At 56.4% G+C, this 20,318-nt stretch overlaps 1 protein-coding gene across 1 annotated transcript in view; it reads left to right on the forward strand.

The window, feature by feature from the left end:
- Nucleotides 1-477: 477 nt before the first annotated feature.
- TNFRSF1B (TNF receptor superfamily member 1B) overlaps nucleotides 478-20,318 on the forward strand; it is a 44,452-nt gene continuing 24,611 nt past the window's right edge. The window contains exons 1-2 of the mRNA XM_059913502.1: nucleotides 478-548; nucleotides 8,558-8,730. Coding sequence (XP_059769485.1) covers nucleotides 8,653-8,730 — 78 coding nt within the window. The 5' untranslated portion in view covers nucleotides 478-548; nucleotides 8,558-8,652. The remainder of the gene's footprint in view (nucleotides 549-8,557; nucleotides 8,731-20,318) is intronic.

Genomic DNA, 20,318 nt, shown 5'->3' on the forward strand with positions numbered 1-20,318 from the left:
GTCTTTGAGGCTTTACCTAGAAAGTAAGGACCAGCTGCTTCTTGGCTCCTCCAGGGCCTGAAGGAGAGTCAGTGAGAGCGGGGTTTGGAGGGTGGGGTGGGTAGGTGGGCAGAAGGAATGAAGGTTAGGGGTGGAGGGGTGAGGGACTGGGGGTTGGGAGTTGGGGGAGGGGAGACATCCTTCAGAGGAAAGGAATATGGCAGGACCTTGGTGAGGCTGAAAAGAGGTAGGAGGACTGAAAGCCCTTTGAAAATATAAAGGCTATCAAAAGAAACCCGCTGACAAGATCAAATGTCCTTGCAGATGTGGGTACCGGGGAGGGAGATTCCTCACATACTGCTGGGAGTGTGAACAGTACAACCCCTTGGGAGAGGAATTTGGCAGGACCTAGCGAAAATGAAAATGTGTAAACCCCACAGCCTGGCAGCGCTACTTTCTAGGTTTACAACCTAGAGAAACTCTCAATCCCGTGCTTCAGGAGACAGGTGCCAGAATGTGCATCGGGGCCAGAAGTGCAAACACCTGACAGTCAATTCGCAGGGCAGCAGGTAAACAGAAACGGGGGGAGGGCGAGGGGGTGGGGGGAGTGGAGGGCAGGCGCACAGGGCAGGACCAGGTCTGAACTCAACAACACGGAAAGTTCTCAGAAACACAGCTGAGGGGTGGCGGGGGGAAAACCAGGGGGCAGGAGAGCATGCCTGGTATGTTGATATAAACACAGAAGCTCATGTATAATAATACTCCCTGTCGCCCCTTTCCACGTAAAGGCAGAAAACGGATTTGAGAGAAACATGGCAGACTCAGAGGAATAGTTGCCTTTGGAGGGAAAGACAAGGGACTAGACCAGGGGCTGGGGGTCAAGAAGGACTTTTTGATTTTAATTAGATAAGAATTTGAAGCAAAAAAATAATTCGACAAAAATTTACTGAGAGCCTACTATTAAAAAAAAAAAAAAAATCAAATCAGTGCCGGTGCTGCTTTCTAGGTGTTGGGGACACAGCAGAGAACAGAACAGACAAGGTTCCTGCCATCATGGGAGACAGAGACAATAAACAAATAGAGAACTTATACTAGCTGCTATGAAGAAAAGTAACTTTAGTTTGGAGGGTCAGAGAAGCATCTCTGAGGAGGTGGCGTTTGAGCAGACTGGACCAAAGTGAGGGGGGGAGTCACACAGGTGTCTGGAGGACGGGTGATCCAGGTGCTTTGCCTGTTCAGGACCAGCCAGAACAGAGGTGTCAAGTGATAGGATAGAAGGTCAGAGAGGAAGGAGGGCAGCCCCAGTTGTTAGCATTGGTCAATTCTGGGTAGTGGGAATATGGGTGTTTCTTATATTATGCTTTGGATTTTTTTTAATTAAAAAAAACTGAGACAATGTCAGGTTAAAAGACAGGTGGGTGTAAAATGCAGCAACGTGGTTTGCAGTAGGATGAAAGGGAGAAGTACCCATCGTGGAAGGCCCTGAGTGGGATCAAAGGCGGTCATTCCTGCAGGACTGATATGTCCCCTCTGTACTGTTTTGGTTTTTGGTTTTTTTTTGGCTTAGTCGGGTCTTAGTTGCGGTGCGTGGGCTCTTCGTTGCGGCGTGCGGGCTCCAGAGCATGTGGGCTCTGTAGTTGTGGCATGCGGGCTCTCTAGTTGCGGCGCACGGGCTCAGTAGTTGCGGCGCACAGGCTTTAGTTGTCCCGCGGCATGTGGGATCTTAGTTCCCCAACCAGGGATGGAACTTGCGTCTCCTGCATTGGAAGGCGGATTCTTAAACTGGACCACCAGGGAAGTCCCCCCTCTGTACTGTTAAAGGCAGTGGTTTAGAATCAAGCCCAGCCCAGCTCCATCCCCATCCCCCCACATCTCATGGACGTCAGAGTCCTTAAACGTCAGGACAGGAGGGGCACTTGGACCTAGTCCAGAGACAGCAGAGGCCGGGTGATCTGCTGTGGCTGCCTCCTTCCCCACCCAGCACACACCTGGCTACTTGGTTAAGCATCCTTTCTTGCAGAGGCCACACACAGGCTCAGAATCCTTTTCAACATGAAGCCCTAGGCAGCTACCACCAAGCAGAGTTAGCATTTAGGCTGAAAGCAGCCTGCCTCCCCTGATCTAATCCAGCGCCCTCATGTTCTAGATGTTCTAGGCCCTCACACAGGGAGGGGGCTAGGATGGGAACTCCCCTGAGTCTGAGCTGGGCCCACTTGCTGGGCTTAGAAACTAAGGGTCTTCAGAAGCTTTGGGGCAGGTTTGGGGATTGGTTCCTAGGAAAAGACAACCCAGAACAGGGAGGTTTCAGTGGAGTGGAGGGAGGGGGAGGCCTGGAGGCTCTCCTGCAACCTTCCCCAAATTGCCTGGGGTCCTCTTTGAGGGTCGCGGGGAGGGAGAGCTGCCCTCCCCTTCTTTGGAAGGAAATGGCGACAGGAGCTGGGGAGTATTTCCTGGTCCAGCACCCCCTGCCCCCAGCTTGGTATGGCCAGCTCAGCCCAAGACATGGCCCTGGGGTAGGCAGGAGGGTAGGTGGGAGGCCTCGACAGATGAAGGAGACGGTTGCAGAGCTGTGGCTCACCCCAGCGCTACTTCCTTTTCGAGATTTTGGGACATGAGTCATCAAGGGGCTGACCCAGAGCAGCCAGGGTGCTGAGACAAGCAGGACAGTGGGATGAGAGAGAAGGTTGCTTGCCCAGGCTGTGGGCCAAACTGGGTGGGGCTGGGGAGGGGGTCCTGCTGCCCAAGACAGGATCCCACTGGAACTCCTGGAGACCAGGTCACAAGATTTGATGGCGGGTTCTGAGACCTCCCCCACAGTGTAAACTCACCCTCCCAGTGCGACCACAGCAATGCCTTCCGAACCACCCTCAGCCACGGCACCTGTTGCAGCTAAAGCCTGTTTCCCAAAAGGTGTCTGTCAGTCACCTGGGGGCTCATTAAAAAGCCAGATTGTCAGGCCCTCAACAGACATGGGAGTGGGGCCCAGGAATCTGCATGTTGAACAAGACTTCCAGATGATTCTGATGCTGGCTGAAGCTGGAGAGCCATTCCTCCAAACGGTTCACTAGAACACCCAGCACATAGTAGGTGTTCAGTAAATATTGGTGGACAGGCTAGCTGTCCTTGTGCACGATGCCTGCCGTGGCTGAGCTTTCCTCTACGCCAGTTTGGAAAGCACGGGCATCAGCTTGCTGGGGTGGTGTGTGCGAGATGGCTGGGGGCTCTCTGAGGGCTATGGGCTGCACCGGGAAGTGAGGAAAGCCTCCAGGGAGCCCCAGGGTTCAGATAACTGTACATGCAGCCCCTGAGTTGGGGACCAGAGGGCCATGGTCCTGTGTGCTGGAAGCCTGCCTGCTACCCATTACCAAGGAGCAAGTGGGATTTTTCTGCGTCTTGGGACTAGGGGTCTAAGAGATGCATGGCCTGGGAGACCTGGCTGAGTGCATAGGGTCTGGGAGTGATTGAGCTGGACTGGATTCTGGGGCCTTGACCGTGACATTCACTCAGCCCTTCGTTCGCTCCCTCACTTCCTCTCCCCTTTCTTGCCTCCTGTGTACACTCAGCCTGTATGCACTCCTTATCCACTTCAACCCTACTGAGCCCCGGCTCTGGGTATCACCGTGTCAGCAGGGAAATAGAGGGGACCATGACCAAGTCCCTCTGCCCTTGAGGACCACACAGTCCAGCAGTGAGAGGCAGCCAGATGAGCAGAGCTCCTTGACTATGCGTTTGAATCCCCTGGCTTGACACCGCAGGCGTTTAGGGACCAGAAGACGGATGGGAGACTCTCAAATGCTTGTGCACTACTAAGCGCCCAGCACCCCAGGGCTGGCACCCAGCAGGTGCTCCAGCAAGGTCGTGATGTGATTTGGAGCCTGTGGCTGGATGGGCCTGAGGCGGCAGAGCTGGAGTGAGACAGGGCGCATGGGTGTGAGCCGGGCTGCTCCAGGTGTAGGGTGAGGGGCAACCGTGGGCTCCGGGGAGGAAGCCGGCCTCGGGTCATCTCTGACCCGTAGTGCTTCCTATGGGGAGGAGCCCTGGGCAGGAGCCTGGAGGACCACCACTCATGTAGGATACAAAGGAATTTGGTAAGTACCCCTCACTGGTCATACAAGTTTGACCTCTCCGTTGCAAGACAACATCTATGAGTTATCTGGCCCAGAAGAGACTTCCAATAACTGCTAGTATCATAATTACTAAGAGAGGAGAGGGGCCATGTAAGCGACCAGCCATACAGAGGTAAGTGTCATGCTAAAGGTCTGTGGGAGTAACAACCCCTGCTTGGGTTGGTGGGGTGTGGTTAAGGGCAAGTTTCACTGAGGAGAGAGAGTTGGGCTTTGACTTGAAGGACAGGTAGGTGATCATCAAGCAAACAGGAGGGAAAGACATCCCAGGCAGAGGGACCTGTGTGGACAAAGGCATGGAGGTGGGAACTCAGGATGCTTCAGGGAGTCCAGGGTGGTTAGAGCGTGGAGGTGGGGGCCATGGTGCAGGAGATCTGCCTGGGAGGCAGGCTGGGCCGGGACATGAAGGCCTCCAGCGTCTCACTGAGGAGGCCGCACTCAGTTCTGCAGGCTGTGGGGAGCCACGGGCGAGGGCACGGGTGCTCAACCTCAGCACTATCAGCATCTGGGCTTGGGTAACTCTCTGTCGTGGGTGCTGTGCTGTGCACAGTAGGATATTTAGCAGCCCCCGCCTGCCCCTTCCTGTCTCTAGTCGCAAGATGCCAGTAGCACCTGCCCCCTGCAACTGTGACAACCCAGAATGTCTCCAGGCATTGCCAAATGTCCTCTGGAGGAGGGGGCAAAATCACCCCTTGGTTGACAACTACTAGACAGGAGGAATGACATGACTGCCTTAGGCTTTTGAGAGCTGGCCCTGGCTGCACCCTGGCTAACGGATTAGAGGGACAGAGCCTGAAGCCCAGGGGACCAGTTTAGAGGCCATCAGAACATCGCAAGTGAGAAATGGCCAAGGCCAAAGCCAGGGCTGGGCCGTGGGACAGAAGGAGAGGGACCAAGTGATACAGTGGGCAGGGTATCACAGGGGCTCCCCATGCTGTCACTGATTTGGTAATGGCAGGTGCAATATGATGGATTCTAAGATCAAACCCCATCCTGAAGAGGGAGTCTTGGGCCACCGATAAAGGTCATGCTAAGAGACTGAATGTCAAATGGCTTAGCCAGAATTCACCATTGTCTACCCCCAGCTGAAACAAGATGTCGGGTTGGAGCAGCCAAGAGAAAGGATTTGGGGGGGAAGGAGTCGCCATGGTGCTGAGCGCCCCCTGCTGCCTCTCAGGGGAGAGGCGAGGGTGCTTCCCCTTACCTTGGGCCAAGCAGGAGTGGATAAGGGGTCCACTCTGAGAGCTTGATATCGCAGGCATTTAGGGACCACAAGACTGATGGGAGACTCTCAAGCGCTTGTGCACTACTAAGCACCCAGCACCCCAGGGCTGGCACCCAGCAGGTGCTCCAGAAAGGTCGTGATGTGAGTTGGAGCCTGTGGCTGGATGGGCCTGAGGCGGCAGAGCTGGAGTGAGACAGGGCGCATGGGTGTGAGCCGGGCTGCTCCAGGTGTAGGGTGAGGGGCAACCGTGGGCTCCGGGGAGGAAGCCGGCCTCGGGTCATCTCTGACCCGTAGTGCTTCCTATGGGGAGGAGCCCTGGGCAGGAGGAGCCTGGAGGCCACCACTCATGTAGGGGACAAGGGGGATATGGTAAGCTATGTCCAGCAGGAGGCTCAGGTATCCCTAGTGCTGGGGAACCACGGTCAGAGGAATCAGCAAGAAGGTCTCCTAGACACCTGCAAAAGTGCCCCGAGAGAGAATGAGCCAGAAACTGCCTCCCAGAGGCCCCAGTGTGTGTGTGTGTGTGGGGGGGGGGGTGACAACTCTAGCTGCCATGAAACACTGTGCCCTTTGCTTCTAAAACCCTCTCCCCAACCACACTCGGCAGTCAAGAGAGGAGTTGCTGGGTCTTCCCACACCCAGGCAGGATCCAGCCTGGGTTCAGCTGGAGAAAGGGAGAAACTCCACCCTGGATAAAAGACTGTAGCTCTATTGAGTCCCAGGGCAGCACTGGAGTCTCATCTGGTAGACCAGAAGGTTGTGTCTTGCCTGAGAGTGCCTGGAAAAGCTCCAGGACCTGCGCAGGATTTCATGCAGAGTCTGGGAAAAGATAGGTCCCCTAAGCAAGTGTAACAAGGAGTGAGACTTTCTCCTTAGACCCTCGCCTGCTGTCTGCCTGTGCTCAGCTCCAGGCCCTGCCATATTGTTCCCCCCCCCCCCCACCTGCCCCCACTGCAGTGGGCTGACCCCAACAAACTACATTTCCCAGGTTCCTTTGCTAAGTGGCTCCTGTCTTAAGTTTGGTCAATGGGAGTCACTGGTGGGAGATTGTAGGGTGGGAGGAAGGGAGAAGCCGGGATATTTTCCTCCTCTCCACTTCACACGTGTCTCTAACAGTGGCTCTGTCTCCTCCACGGTCCCAGATGCCCCCGGATGCCCCAGCTCCTGGCTTTGGTAATGCCACTTCCGGCCCCAGAGGTGGTGGTGGCTTCTTGCAGTTGTTAATCTCAGACTAGTCTCCCTTTCCTCTAATTGTTCTTTTAATTTCTCTAACATCTTTACAACCAATTTCTCTGTATTAAGTACCTTGTACAGAATCACTAGACAGAGGGTTTGCTTTCCTGTTGGCTTGGCTGTCACCCACCTCTTGGAGTCCAGTTGGTGGAGCTGGGATGGAAGGTGGTATCCCAGGAGGATGCCCACGTTTGGGTGGTGGTGGTGCCGCCCCCTGGGACGGGGAGCCATTGGAGGCAATGAGTCAGCGGGGCCCACGGGTTTGAGGTGTGTAGGGGGCAACCATGGAGAACCGTTTGCTCCTGTTTTCACCAGGTGACACCCCACTCCTGGCCTTTGGCTCTCTCTTCTGGATCAGGGAGTCCTCCATACTGCTCCCAAGCACGACTTGTAAGGGCCAGAAGAAATCTTCATGCTATTTTTAGAGTCTGACCCTCTCTGCAGAGTTAAGGTTGTGGGCTGTGCTAGCCTCGCCCTTAGCATGGCCCATGTCTTAGAAACGTGTGGAAACCAGGTAATTTCCCAGTCTCCTGATCAGGAGGTGGGATTTTCCATCTGCCACGGGTCACTTCCCAGTTTCTCACTCAGCACCTAGAAGCATCGTCCTTGCTGTCTCCATCACAGGGGTTGGTGGCCCAGAGCAGGGGTCCCTGGACCTCTCTTGGGGCAGCCTGCAGTGAGGGAACAGAATAGCCTCCCCTCCTGCCGCCCTGCCCACCCTGCCCCTCAGAAACGCCCTGTGTGCTGGGGGCAAGGACTCCCAGGGCTGGGGGAATATGTTCTGGTCCCGCAGGGCTGGCCCTGGTATTAGGATTGGCACTCAAAGCACAGGGGGTGCAGCTGGCAGCTGGAGTGGGTGCTCAGATGTCAACTCCAGGGAAACCAGCTCTCACGGCCCTTGGACTGGGCCAGCCCCACTCTGGGCTCCCACAGCTTTCTGTCTCAGCCTCTGTTTACTGGTCAGCCACCTGGACAGGGGACTCAAGAAGGAGGTCAGGGCAGGCTCCGGCTCACTCTGAGGAGGGCATGAAGAATGTTTAAGGGGGCTTCCCTGGTGGCGCAGTGGCTGAGAGTCTGCCTACTAATGCAGGGGACGCGGGTTCGAGCCCTGGTCTGGGAAGATCCCACATGCCGCGGAGCAACTAGGCCCGTGAGCCACAACTACTGAGCCTGCGCGTCTGGAGCCTGTGTTCCGCAACAAAAGAGGCCATGATAGTGAGAGGCCCGCGCACCGCGATGAAGAATGGCCCCCGCTTGCCGCAACTAGAGAAAGCCCTCGCGCAGAAACGAAGACCCAACACAGCCAAAAATAAATAAAAATTAATTAATTTAAAAAAAAAAGAATGTTTAAGGATAAATGAACAAATGAATAACAGTAATTACAGCTAATATGTATACAGAGCTTATTAAGTTACTTATATACTTACTTTGTAAGTTTACATACATATATAATATATACTATAGTATGTGTGTTATATAACTTTCAATCTTCAGACTACCTCTGTGAGGTTAAGGCAGAGATGCAGACTCAGGTGGTCTGGCTCTAAAGTCAGATAAAGTCTAACGAGGGAATAATTTAGAATGCCCGTGAGCTAGTGTCAGTTGTGTGGGATGTTTTCCCAAATTCGTGCCCCACCGCCAAGGGAGTGGGGAGCCTGCAGGAGGTGGGAGGGGTAGGTGGACGCAGGGCAGGTCGAGAGACAAAACCTCGGGGCAGCCGCAAGCCTGGTAGGAGCCGGACCCCGATGCGGGTCTCCTGCCCTCTCTCCCACCACCCCCACCCCCGCTGGGAAGGGTGACTCGAAGGGGAGGGGACGTTAGAAGGAGGCTGGAGGGTCTCGGAGGGCTGGGAGTGGCTGGCGCTGAAGGTATGGACCCAGCGCTAGGCTGGCAGAGCTGGGGTGAGAGTGGGGGTTGGGGGCGGGGCGGCCGGCTGTGTGGGGCGGGGAGGAGGTGTGTCCACGCCCCGCCCCGCCCTCCGGCCTCTCTCCGGCAGCGCGCCGGCTTTCGCTTTCAGTCGGAGGCACCCGAGGCAGCGGAACGGCAGCGGAGGCGCGAGGGCGCAAGGGGCCCGCCGAGCCGCCCGCACCCATGGTGCCCACCGCTTTCTGGGCCGCGCTGGCCGTCGGACTGCAGCTCTGGGCCGCAGGGCGCGCCGTGCCCGCCCAGGTAGGTGACTCGCGCGGCCCTGTCTGGGGAGGGGGCGCCGTCCCATCCACCCCCGGGCTGGCGCGCGTCCCCCGCCCCGGGGCGTCCGGGGCGCCGTGACAGGGGTGCGGGGCTCGGGGCGACGGAGGCGCCGCACCCGCCACACCGGATCAGACGCGCGCCGCTGGAGACCCTCTGAGGACCCCGGGTTTGGCACACGTGCGCCCGGGGCCGGAACTCTGGCCACCGCGACCCGGAGTCGCACCTTGGTTCCTCCGCCGTCGGTGGCCGGCCAGTGGGCCCTGGGCAGATCCCAGCCAGACTGTGGACCCCAACTCCCGTTACCCTTGCGACCCCTGGCCTCTCCGGGGTGACTTGGGGGTGGGGGTAGGCGGTGATATGTACTGGGGCGCTGTCCCCACTACCGATGCCCGGCACCTTCTTCAGAAGACTTCCTCCGCCTGGGCTACGGTTTTCCTCTTTCTTAGAAATACTGGGGCTGCGTGTGTAAAAGAACAGGGTCAGGTGTGCAGTAAGCACCCAATAAGGGCACAGTCAGACTGTGGACTGTCTTCCGTGCCCTTTGCCCAGACCCCTTCCCCAGGACCCACCTGGAGTGTCCAGTGGCCACTTCAGAGCCTGCCATCTGTGGACTCGGGGGTGATGGGGAGGGAGACAGTGCCCTCAGGTTCCCCTGGGCTGACCTCCCCAAGGATCTATGCCTGAGCTCTGGGCGACAGGGGTGAGGGAGGACATCTGGACTGGTTATCAAGACAAACATGATGTTTAAGGGGCTCCAGGAAAATGGAGAGAGCAGAGACCCCAGAGCTGTTATTCAGCAGTAACTGCACCCACCACAATAGCAAGGGAGAGTGTACAGAGGATTGTTCCACCTTTGCGTCTCGCGGCTGTCTCCATGGTCTGGTAAGACAGAATAGCCCCATTTTGGACTTCCCTGGTGGCACAGTGGTTAAGAATCTGCCTGCCAATGCAGGGGACACGGGTTCGAGCCCTGGTCTGGGAAGATCCCACATGCCGCGGAGCAACTAAGCCCGTGCACCACAACTACTAAGCCTGCGCCCTAGAGCCCGTGAGCCACAACTGCTGAGCCCGCGTGCCACAACTACTGAAGCCTGCGTGCCTAGAGTCTGTGCTCCACAACAAGGGAAGCCACCGCAATGAGAAGCCCGCAACAAATAGTAGTCCCCACTCACCACAACTAGAGAAAGCCCGTGCGCAGCAACAGAGACCCAACGCAGCCAAAAACAAACAAATAAATTAATTAAAAAAGGAATAGCCCCATTTTGCAGAGAAGGAAAACTGAGGCTCAGCAAACTCCTTGTGTTTCATGGAAGGGCATGGGGGGCTCTCTTTCTTCAAAAGGGACACCTCTTCCTTTCCCCTCTTGGCTAGGGAGGGGGTGTGCCTTCATCGTTTCCTCATGATCTCACCCTGATGGATGGCTGTGTGCTGACCCGTCTGGATATCTTGACCAGGGAGGAGCGTGGGAGGTAGCATTGACTCATGTGAGGTGACTCACTGGCCAAGGCTAAAGACACCTTTAGAGTCCAGTTCTCAAGGGCAGAGGATGGAGGTGGTCAGACCAGAATTGACTCATTCACAGTTGGTGCCAGGGTGGGACCTGGGGGCGCTGCCCCAGAGGTTGTTCTGTAAACAGAGGAGGTCAGGAGAGTCCCAGGTCTGAGACTCGAGTGTGGATGCTGGTGGCTCTGGTCCCCAGCCTGACTGCAGCGTGCCAAGGCTAGGGGCATCACTGTGCCTCAGCGAACCTGGGGACAAACGAGCCCCTGGGGGGAGGAGGCACAGGGCTTCTCTGCAGGACAGCAGCCCCTAGTCTTGGAGTTGCTGAGGGGTTTTCCTGAGTCTCTCACTTCCCTCCCGTGTGACCAGCTCCTGTATCAGCTCAGGTTCCCTCCTCTGGGACTGTCTTCATAGCCTTTTAGCTGGTCCCCTGGCCCCTGCCCCCTCTCCCACTGATCCTCCTTGGTGGCATCCCTGGGGTGGCCCTCCTCAAATTGGAGTGCCTCTCTCCCTGCCTGGGAAGCAAAAGGCTCCCAGTGGCCAAGACAGAAACTCCCCCAGGTGTCTCAGGCCAGAGCGAGTGAGGTCTCGGGATGTTTCCTGCCACCTCTCTGCATCGTACCCCATACCCCATGAAACACGGCCATTGTGTATCTTCGTACTCCACGCTGTCTCTCTCCATGGTGCACCCTTTCCCCCATCCTTCGGGGTCTTTTGCACGTTTCCCCCCACCCCACACACCAAAGCCTTTCCTCACTCTCCCAGTTGGATTTTTAAAAAATTTGTTTATTTTTTATTTTATTTATTTTTTTGGCTGCATTGGGTCTTCGTTGCTGCGCGCGGGCTTCCTCTAGTTGCAGCGAGCTGGGACTACTCTTCATTGCGGTGCGTGGGCTTCTCATTGTGGTGGCTTCTTTTGTTGCAGAGCATGGGCTCTAGGCGCACAGGCTTCAGTAGTTGTGGCACGCGGGCTTCAGTAGTTGTGGCACGCGGGCTTGGTAGTTGTAGCTCTCATGCCCTAGGGCACAGGCTTAGTAGTTGTGGCGCACGGGCTTAGTTGCTCTGCGGCATGTGGGATCTTCCCTGGCCAGGGCTCGAACCAGTGTCCCCTGCATTGGCAGGCGGATTCTTAACCACTGCGCCACCAGGGGAGTCCTTCCCAGTTGGATTTTATCCTCTGCTCTTTGAACTCCCAGCCCTTCATCCCTCTCTAGGACAGACTACATTCTGCTTTTTAATCTGGTTGTGTTTTATCCACCTCAATAGATGGAAAGTTCCTTGAGGGCAGGTACTGTGGGGTCTTCCTCCTTATTATTAGCACCACAATAGCACCTGTTGTTTGAATGCCTACTAAGTGCCAGGCAGCATGCTTAGGATTTAACTAAAGAATCTTGCTGAAACCTTCCTTATAGCAACTCTTAAAAGGTGGCGTTTCCATTTAGAGACGTGGAAGGTGAGGCTCAGAGAGGTTATGGCATTTCCCAGGATTATGGAACTGGAGGGTAGGGGGTGGGGAGGTTCGAATGCAGGTCTGCCTGATTCCAAAGCTCTTCTTACTCTACCCTCCCCATGCCTGTATCCCCCTTCTGCCCCCACCTGGGTCCCTGGCACACAGTGGATACTCAGTTGTGTCAGATGTAATAGATCAAATTGTAGAAAGAGCCCCAGGGAGACCTGAGCTGCTGCAGGTGTGGCAGAATCACTTTGCCTGCAGGGTTTTTGCCTCCTTTAAAAGCTGTATCTGCTGGCTGGTGTGGAATGCATCATTCATTCATCTAGTCATCCATTCATTCAACAAACGAATGCCAATACAGCTGGCAGGATAGGTGAGCATTTGGTGCCATCTAATGGGGATGGGCAGGGCTCCAGCTGTCTGGCTTTCTGTTGTTGCTGGGAGGGGGCTGAGGGGATCTCTACCTGCTGGGTTGGCCTGAGGCTGAGGGGCCTCTGTTTGCCTCCTCAATACCTAGGGGCCTGGGGCCAGCTCAAGTTAGGGGAGAGGTTGGGGACTCCTAGCTTGGCCTGGGGACATTAGCCTTTGGTGGAGATGGGTGATCCAGGGTACCTGCTGTCCTGGGATGTCTCTTTGTCCCCTGTCTGATATGCCAGAGGGGAACCTGTTTGCTGACTGAGGATGTGGCCCTCACTGTGGTCCTGGGTTTGGCCCAGTGGCTCCTGGAGGAGTAGCCAAGAAGGTTGGAGGGGGAGAGTTTTGATGCCATCCGTGGGGTGTTTGTGTGTGTGTTCCATTCAGCTGTACACATCAACTTAGTTCTCAGGTTTATGCCATATGGGCTGCTTTTCTGTTGCTCAGACATGCCACACACACCCCTGCCTCAGGGCCTTTGCACTTGCTTCCCCTTTACCTTGAATGCTCCTCCAGCTGATATCCTCTGGTCTCATTCCTGCACTTCCTTTTGCTGAAATGAATTCTTCTCAGGAATGCCTTCTCTGGCCATCCTACCCATAAAAGCTCCCCACCAGGTGCTCTCACTCCCCTGACCTGCTTTGTTTTCCTATGTAACACTCATGGCCTATTATATTTCTTTCACTTGCATTGTGTCTTTCTACTAGAGTGTTAAGCATGGTGAGGGCAGGGACTTGTTCACTTGTTCATAGCCTAGAAGAGGATCTCTTGTTCTCAGTTCTCTTGACGTTCGGGCCACACGGTTGCCGTGGGGACCGTCCTGCGAGTTGTAGGACGTTTAGCAGCATCCCTGGCCCCAACCCACTAGATGCCAGCAGCACTCGTCCTTCAGTTGCGACAGTTAAAACTGTCTCCAGATGCTGCAAAATGTCCCCTGGGGGGAATTGCCTCAGTCGAGAACCATTGGCTTAGAACAGTGCCTGGCATGTAGTGGGTGCTAAAAAATATTGAGTTAATGTCTGAAAATATTCATCTGACCTTCATAATGACCCTGTTTTTTTTTAAAATTAATTAATTAATTTATTTTTTTTGGCTGTGTTGGGTCTTCGTTTCTGTGCGAGGGCTTTCTCTAGCTGCGGCAAGCAGGGGCCACTCTTCATCGCGGTGGGCGGGCCTCTCACTATCGCGGCCTCTGTTGTTGCGGAGCACAGGCTCCAGACGCGCAGGCTCAGCAGTTGTGGCTCACGGGCCCAGTTGCTCCGCGGCATGTGGGATCTTCCCAGACCAGGGCTCGAACCCGTGTCCCCTGCATCGGCAGGCAGATTCTCAACCATTGCGCCACCAGGGAAGCCCCATGACCCTGTTTTATGGATGAGACAGAAGAGTTTGGAAAGCCAGTGGTGGCAGGGCTGGGCTCCAGTTCGTCTCACTCTCTCTGGGATATTTCCCTGGGTTCTTCCTCTGCTGTGTTGAGTCTGCTGAGGCTAGCGGTGCTCTCCCCAAAGTGCTCACCCGCCCACATCCCCCTCCCGGCTCGTGACAGGGCCACCCACTGGCAGTGACTCAGGAGCCCAGGAAGCATGTGACTTGACCAGAAGCAAGCAGCGAGGGAAGCCAGGGGTGATGGTGGAGAGAAGGGTGCTACCAAGGGAAACAGGAGCAAAGTGGAGTTGCTGTGGCTTCCGCTTCTGGACATCCCGCCAGGCCCCAGGGAAGCAATATTGATGACTTAGAAGAAACGCTCTGGCCTCAGAACTGGACAGACCTTGGCTCACTTCTTACTTTGCTGTTCATAGACTGTGTGACCTTGACAAGTCTTTCCATCTCTGGGAGCCTGCCTCTGTGTTCCCATCTGTAAAATAGAAATGATCCTTCACCTCACTGGCTGGTTGTCAGGATTAAAAGTGCTTTATATGCTGTGCAGCCCATTGGTGGCTATTTGAGCATCTGTGGCTTTGCAGGGCCTGGGAGTCACCGTGGAGTCAGATTCCCTGTCCCTGAGCCACAGGGCTCCGAGGTAGGGGTGGCAGACCTCCATTTGCCCAGAGCTCCTGCCCAACATCCCTGAGAACAGTTTCCCTCCTGCCCGCCTTCTCCAAGGAAGGCTTCCTTCTCCTGGCTGTGCTTCCTGCTCCAGAACCCCCTTCCTAGGGCCTCTCACACCACCTACCCAACTGCCTGGCCTTAGGAGCCTGGCATGTGGCATAGGCTGCGGGGTCAGGAAATCCTCCCCTCCCCCTCCCAACTCCTTTCAGTGAGTGACAGGTGCTGGATCTTATTTGAGGGTGAGCAAGGGGCACATGTGGCATAGAATAGAGGAGTCTCATGACCTCTCTGTGAAGGGGATGCAGAAGGCCTCGACTTTCTCACCTGCAAGATGGGCATGGGCTGATTCCAGGCTGTCTTTAAAATCTCTTCCATCTCTGACCTCCGTGATCCAGAAGGTTGTATTTACTTGTAACCCTGAAAAGGGGAAGCTTTGTGAAGGCTCTTCTGAGGTCATGCTGTCCATCCCCTAGCCTCCAAGTGATTTCCGAGACAGCAGGACCCTGAGGAAGGAGCACTGGCCTGGGGCCCAGGAGACCAGAGTTCCCATCTGTACACTGTGGTCACCGGCTCACTGTGTGACCTCGCTCAGGTTACTTAACCTCTCTGGGCCTAAGCACCCCTATCTATAAAACCTAACAGCACTGATCCTAACACTCTCTTGGAATGTTGGGGAAGTATCAGTGTTGCCTGTGCTTGATGGAGGCCGCAGACTGGGGGCGAGGGGGGTCTAAGAGTTTTCCCAGGAAGGAGAGTCCACCACTCCCCACCATTAATATCTTTGATTCCCAGTCTCTCTTCTTGCTGACCTCAGTCCCACTTGTTTTAGCTGGAGTGATTTCCTTGACTCAGGCCGCAGTAGCATCTAGAATTCCTGGCTGCTGGTTAGCTTGCATCCGAGACAAGATGCACAACCCTCAGGCAGACCAGGCTTCACGGGTTTCCCACCTCCCTGCCCCTTACTACCTAATTAGCCCCTCTTAATGTTCAGAAGCCGGACCCTTTAGGGCACCAAACCACGGGAAAGTCCGTGCTCTGGGCATCACTGCGGGGCCTGCCGCCTGGGGTCCCACAGGTTCGGGGAAGCCTTGATTGCGGAGGTGGGGGCTCCTTGAAGAAGGCTTTGTCACCTGTGATGGACTCACAGCTGTCCTCCTGGTTCTGAGTCCCAGGGCTTTGGGCGTTTGTGCCCCTCCGCTGAGATGTTGACTGTGGGGCTGGGACTCTGGGGCCCACGGTCATTTTCCATCGTGTCGTGTCATGAGGTCACAGGTGGTGGTGACATCACTGTGGTTTGGGGCACTCGAGGTGCGAGCCCAGGAAGAGAAAGTGTGTGTTCACCGACAGGGGTTTGAAGGAGTCGATTTCCGTCTGCCCCAGGTGTGAGCAATGCTGGGGGGAGGCGGGGGGCGGGGCGGCTGTCCAGGAGACCCCAGACTCCAGCTCTGGTCTGTCTCTGCCCTGGTGGCCTGTTGACTGTGACACACCGCCGTAGCTCTCAGCCTCCATGTCCTCTTTGCAGAGGAGGAGAGGTTGGAACAGGCTGCACCGCAGGTGTCACCTGCGCGGTTGAGGATCGCAAGGCTATCCATTTTGTTACTAGAACAACACCTGTTAGCCGGCTCGCAAGGCTGCAGAGCCCACCTCCCAGGCCCCAGGCCGGCCAGCCGCCCTGCCGTTCTCGGTAGCAGATACTGAGCGGGCACGCGTGGGGACAGCTGGCAGTGCGGGGTGACGTCGAGGGACACGGCCGGATCCCTTTGGCCAGCAAGCCACTGCTCTGCCCCCGGCTTCGGAGCTGGGACCCCGGGTTGATTCAGTGCTTTGACTGGAGGAAATCCCCAGGGGCTTTCGATTTCCTCTGCTGTCCAGACAGGGGCCCACCTGTCTGTTTCCACCTGAGCCTGGCCCTGCAGTGGGTGTGGCTGATTTGGCCACATATTCGGGGAACTGAGCGGGCCTGAGGGTGAGAGCAGCACGGGGAGGGATTTGGGGCAGGGGGCTCTGGATGGGCATCTGCCGGCCGGTCCGTGGAGAGCCTTCTCCAGTGCCATTCAGGAGAGATGCCAGAGGCTGCGGAAGGGACCGGAGCGTGGAGCTGGGAGTGGGGGTCCCGGGCCCAGCCCTGGCTCAGCCTCCAGCTCGGGAGGGCTTGGCCAGTTCCCTTCTCCTCTCTGACCCTCAGCTGGCCCAGCTGGAAGTGGAGATCAGCAGAGACCTGGCCCAGCCTGAGTGTTAGACAAGGGGGAGGGGGAAGGGGATAGAGAGGGTCAGTGACTTTGGGCAGGAGGTGGCCTGCAGCTCCGGCCTCTGTGGGTCTCCAGCTCAAGGCCCAGGTCTGTGACAGTGACTCTTGACAGTGACTCTTAGGGAAGGGCTCCCAGCACTTGGCTTTAGTTACCGGGACGGCCGCCAGCATCCTGGGCACCCCTCCGTGTCCTCCCTCCTGCTGACCCAGAGCCCCGCTTCGGTCTGCCACGCGCAGGGGCTCCAGGTTCAGCTTGTCCCTGGTGAGCCTGTCACCTCCTGCTCTGCATTCACAAGCCCCCAGTTCTGCTCCTTTCTGTCCTGTCCTCCTAGCTCTCTCAAGCCCCCCTCCCCCACCTCATGGCATGATTCCCCCGTCCTCCCTCCCCTCCCCCAACACCCCATGGCTTCATTCTCTTCCTGGCCTGGCCCCTTGGTCACCCCCCTCATCTTCTGACACCTTCCTGACTCTGTCCCCCACATTCCTCTTCCCGCAGTGACCACACAAGGATCTTTTTAAAAGCTGAGCCCTGGAGGGTGGTCAGGATTGGGCTGAGTGCATACCAGGAGGAAGAATAGCAGGGGATAGTAGCTAGACCATCCTAGCTGGAGCAACAGACCTGTTAGGGGTGGTGATGGCACTTGAGGCTATAGGCTGTTTAGGACCAGTTTCTGGAAGTAGTAAAAAATTTAAAAATTAAATTAAAACATTGTAGCAACTGTAATTTTTGGAGCGTTTACTAAGCACTTTACATGTGTTATCTCATTTAATCCTCACAACAGTCCCATGAGGTATATACTGTTATCAGTTCCATTCTGCAGATGAGAAGACTGAGGTATTTTAGCCTCATTTATTTATTTTTTTTTAAAAAAAGCAAAACTCCTTTGATGCTGCCCTCCAATAGAGGGGAGTCTGGATTCAAAGCCAGACATCTTTTTTCCAGTGACCATGCTTTCAGCTACCACACTCACTTCGTATCAGGAGTTGAAGCAACGGGGAGCCACAGATAGTTTTTGAGTGAGGGAGTGACCAGAGCAGAGGGTGTATTAGGAAGATCACTCAGGCCTCAGCGGGAAGGACAGATGAGGTGGAGAGAATGCTGCAGTAGTTTAGGTGAGAGCTCTGGGCTGAGAGGTTAGTAGCAGAGCAGGAAGGAAGGATCAAAGGCTTCAGGGAGGAGGAGGTGGGCTTTGAGCTGGACCAAAGACCTAGGGTGGGGACAGAGACACTCGGGAGAAAGGGGAGCCGTCCCTCTCCACCCCCTCCTGCAACATGAGGCACCTATGGCCTCAGCCCTGTCCCTGCGACCTGACCGTGGACAGTGTCACCCTCGTGTGTTCCTGGAGCTCTCGTGGTCAGCCCCAGGGTGAACCCGGCTTCGCTCACCCTGGCCGCTGCTGGGGTGGACATGAGGCTGGGCAGGACTGGCCTTTGCATCTCAGGCATGAAATGTGATGAGCCCCCCATGGGCAGAGGGGTAGGATTCCCGGGGACCTGCCTGCCTCTGCTGCCAGGACCTTGGGACCTTCTCCCTGGGCTTTGGTTTTCCTCTCAGTGGTGAGCTGGGGATAAAAGGGCCCCCCTCTGTCACTTCCCTTTGGGGTCTGGGAGAGTGCAGCAAATCCTGAGCGAGGACTGACGTCCAGGGGGTGCTTCGTGGGTGCCAGGCATGGGTCTAATGCATTACATGCCCTGAGTGCCTTCTGTCCTCAAGGCCGCCTGGGAAGGGTGTACCATTATCATCCCCATTTGATAGGAGAAGCAGTCGAGGCACAGAGGTTAAGCTTTGGACTCAGGTTCTCAGCTCAGTAGAGGCAGAGCCAAGATTCCACCCCAGACAGCCCCTTCCGAGCTCTGTGCTTAAACTACCACCCGGAAGTCACGGTGGTTGCAGTGGCCGTGAGGGGCTCTGCCATTCTGGGGACGCCACCCTCTCTCTCGGTAAGCCCATTTCCTGCCCAGTTCTCCTGCTAGCCCCAGCTCATTTCAGTTAATTGGAAATGAAAGCTTTTGCTTCTGTTAAACGATTCAGCAACTATTAGGTACCTGCTGTGGGCTGTGGGCTGTGCGCTGGGCTGGGCATAGAGCCATGAGTAATAAAGACCCAACGACTAACGCTCAGCTCTCGCTGCTGCTGGGCACGGCGCTGAGCACTCCGCACGCCTTGGCCCAGTGAATCATAACAGCCCCATGAGGTGGGCACTGCTTTTGTCCCCGTTTCAGAGATGGCAAAACTGAGGCTGCCGAGTGGCAGAGCTGGGACCGAAACCTGGGTTTCTGGCTCAGAGCTCACGCTAGAAGGTGCAGACGGGGAGACACAGGAAAGCAAACGATTAACCAACAGGTGGTCCGTGAATTAGCGAGATATACCCGGGTTGTCGCTGAAGCCCTCGGGGGGACCTCTGACCCCATCTGCGGGTCCGGAGAAGGTTTCCTTGAGATGATAGTGGAAAGGACTCTTGAAGGAAGCCAAAGAGTTAGCCCTGCAAGAGGGGAGGGCAGGATGTTTGGGCCGAGGGAGCAGCAGGAGGACACGTGAAAGAGGGTGCCAGAGCCGGAGGGAGGGTGCCAGGGCCGGAGGGAGGGTGCCAGGGCCGGAGGGAGGGTGCCAGAGCCGGAGGGAGCGTGCTAGAGCCGGAGGGACGATGCAGGGTGAGGTGAAGACTGAGTGGGAGATGCTGGCAGGGCCCAGGCAGCGGCCCCCGGGCCCCAAGCTGAGGACACTGAGCTCAGGACAGACTTGGTGTAGGAAGGTGGCTTCAGGTCTGTCTGGGAAGCCAGGGGACCAAGAGTGAGGAGGTTGTAGGTGGGGAGAGATGCCGAGGGTGGGGAGGCGGGGCCGTGAGAGATTGAGGAGGTGATATGGCCGGGCCTGGGGTGTGTGTGTTGGGAGGGGATGGAAAGGGTTGCGGTGTTTTCTGCAGCTAGACCGAGGGTTCCTTGAGGGCAAGGACCACGCCCCGGTATCTTCGTACCCCGGTGCTTAGCACAAAGCCTGACCCCAAGAACCGGATACCAGCCCGGGCTTCCTGTCCTCCCCCAGCTCACTTCTAAAGCGACATCACAGGCAGCAGGCCGGGAGTGGGATGTGTCACCCTCGGCCGCCGCCTGTGATGTGGTCGGTCCTCCTGACGTAGATGCCGCTCCTCTCCGTGATGGCAGATGAGCCTCCACTGCCTGGCTCCGGCGTCATCGCCGTGTCAGCTGCACCCCGAAGTCTGCGGGACTCCCGAGAACCCCCTAAGATTCAGGCCCAAATGGTTCTGCTGTCTCTCACCATATGCCAGGGCCCCAGGGACCTGCCATGGAAATGATGTGGTTTCTCTATTGGTTGAAGCCGGTTTCCCTCCCTGGGTCCTTGGGCAGACGCCTCTGCTCTGCCCCACGGCTGCAGCGCCTGCTCCTGGCATCCTGGAGACCCTTTTGCCTGGGAGAGTCATTGAACCCGCCCACACCTTGCTCACTGTGTGTTCTCCGGGGAGTCACTCTCCCTCTCTGGACCTCTCCTCTGTGAAATGAGGGAGCAAGAGAAGATCACGGGGTATAAGACCGTCTGAGGACACTGAGGGAGATGTAGCTGGGGCTAGTTCTGCCGCTTGCTGGCTACGTGGCCCCGGACACGGTATCGGATCTCCGGAAGCCTCTGTTTTTGCAACTCTAAAATGGGGTGCTGCTGACCTCATTGTGTTGGTGCAGAGATAAGACAAGAGGATGCGCGTGAGCGTGCTCACCACTGTCTGCGCGCCGTAGGTGCTCCTCCTGGGTCTGAACAGTCTCTGTCTCTCCCACTTTGTGAAGAGAGAGGTTTTGTGGGGCATGTGTACTCCTCAAGCCTGAAGCTTCCCCCCGTGGCCTCCTTCCCACCACGTCCCCTTCCTGCTCTCACCCTGCCCAGGGGTGCTCCCG

The sequence above is a fragment of the Balaenoptera ricei genome, chromosome 1, assembly GCF_028023285.1.
Source record: "Balaenoptera ricei isolate mBalRic1 chromosome 1, mBalRic1.hap2, whole genome shotgun sequence".
Classification (NCBI taxonomy): Eukaryota; Metazoa; Chordata; class Mammalia; order Artiodactyla; family Balaenopteridae; genus Balaenoptera; species Balaenoptera ricei.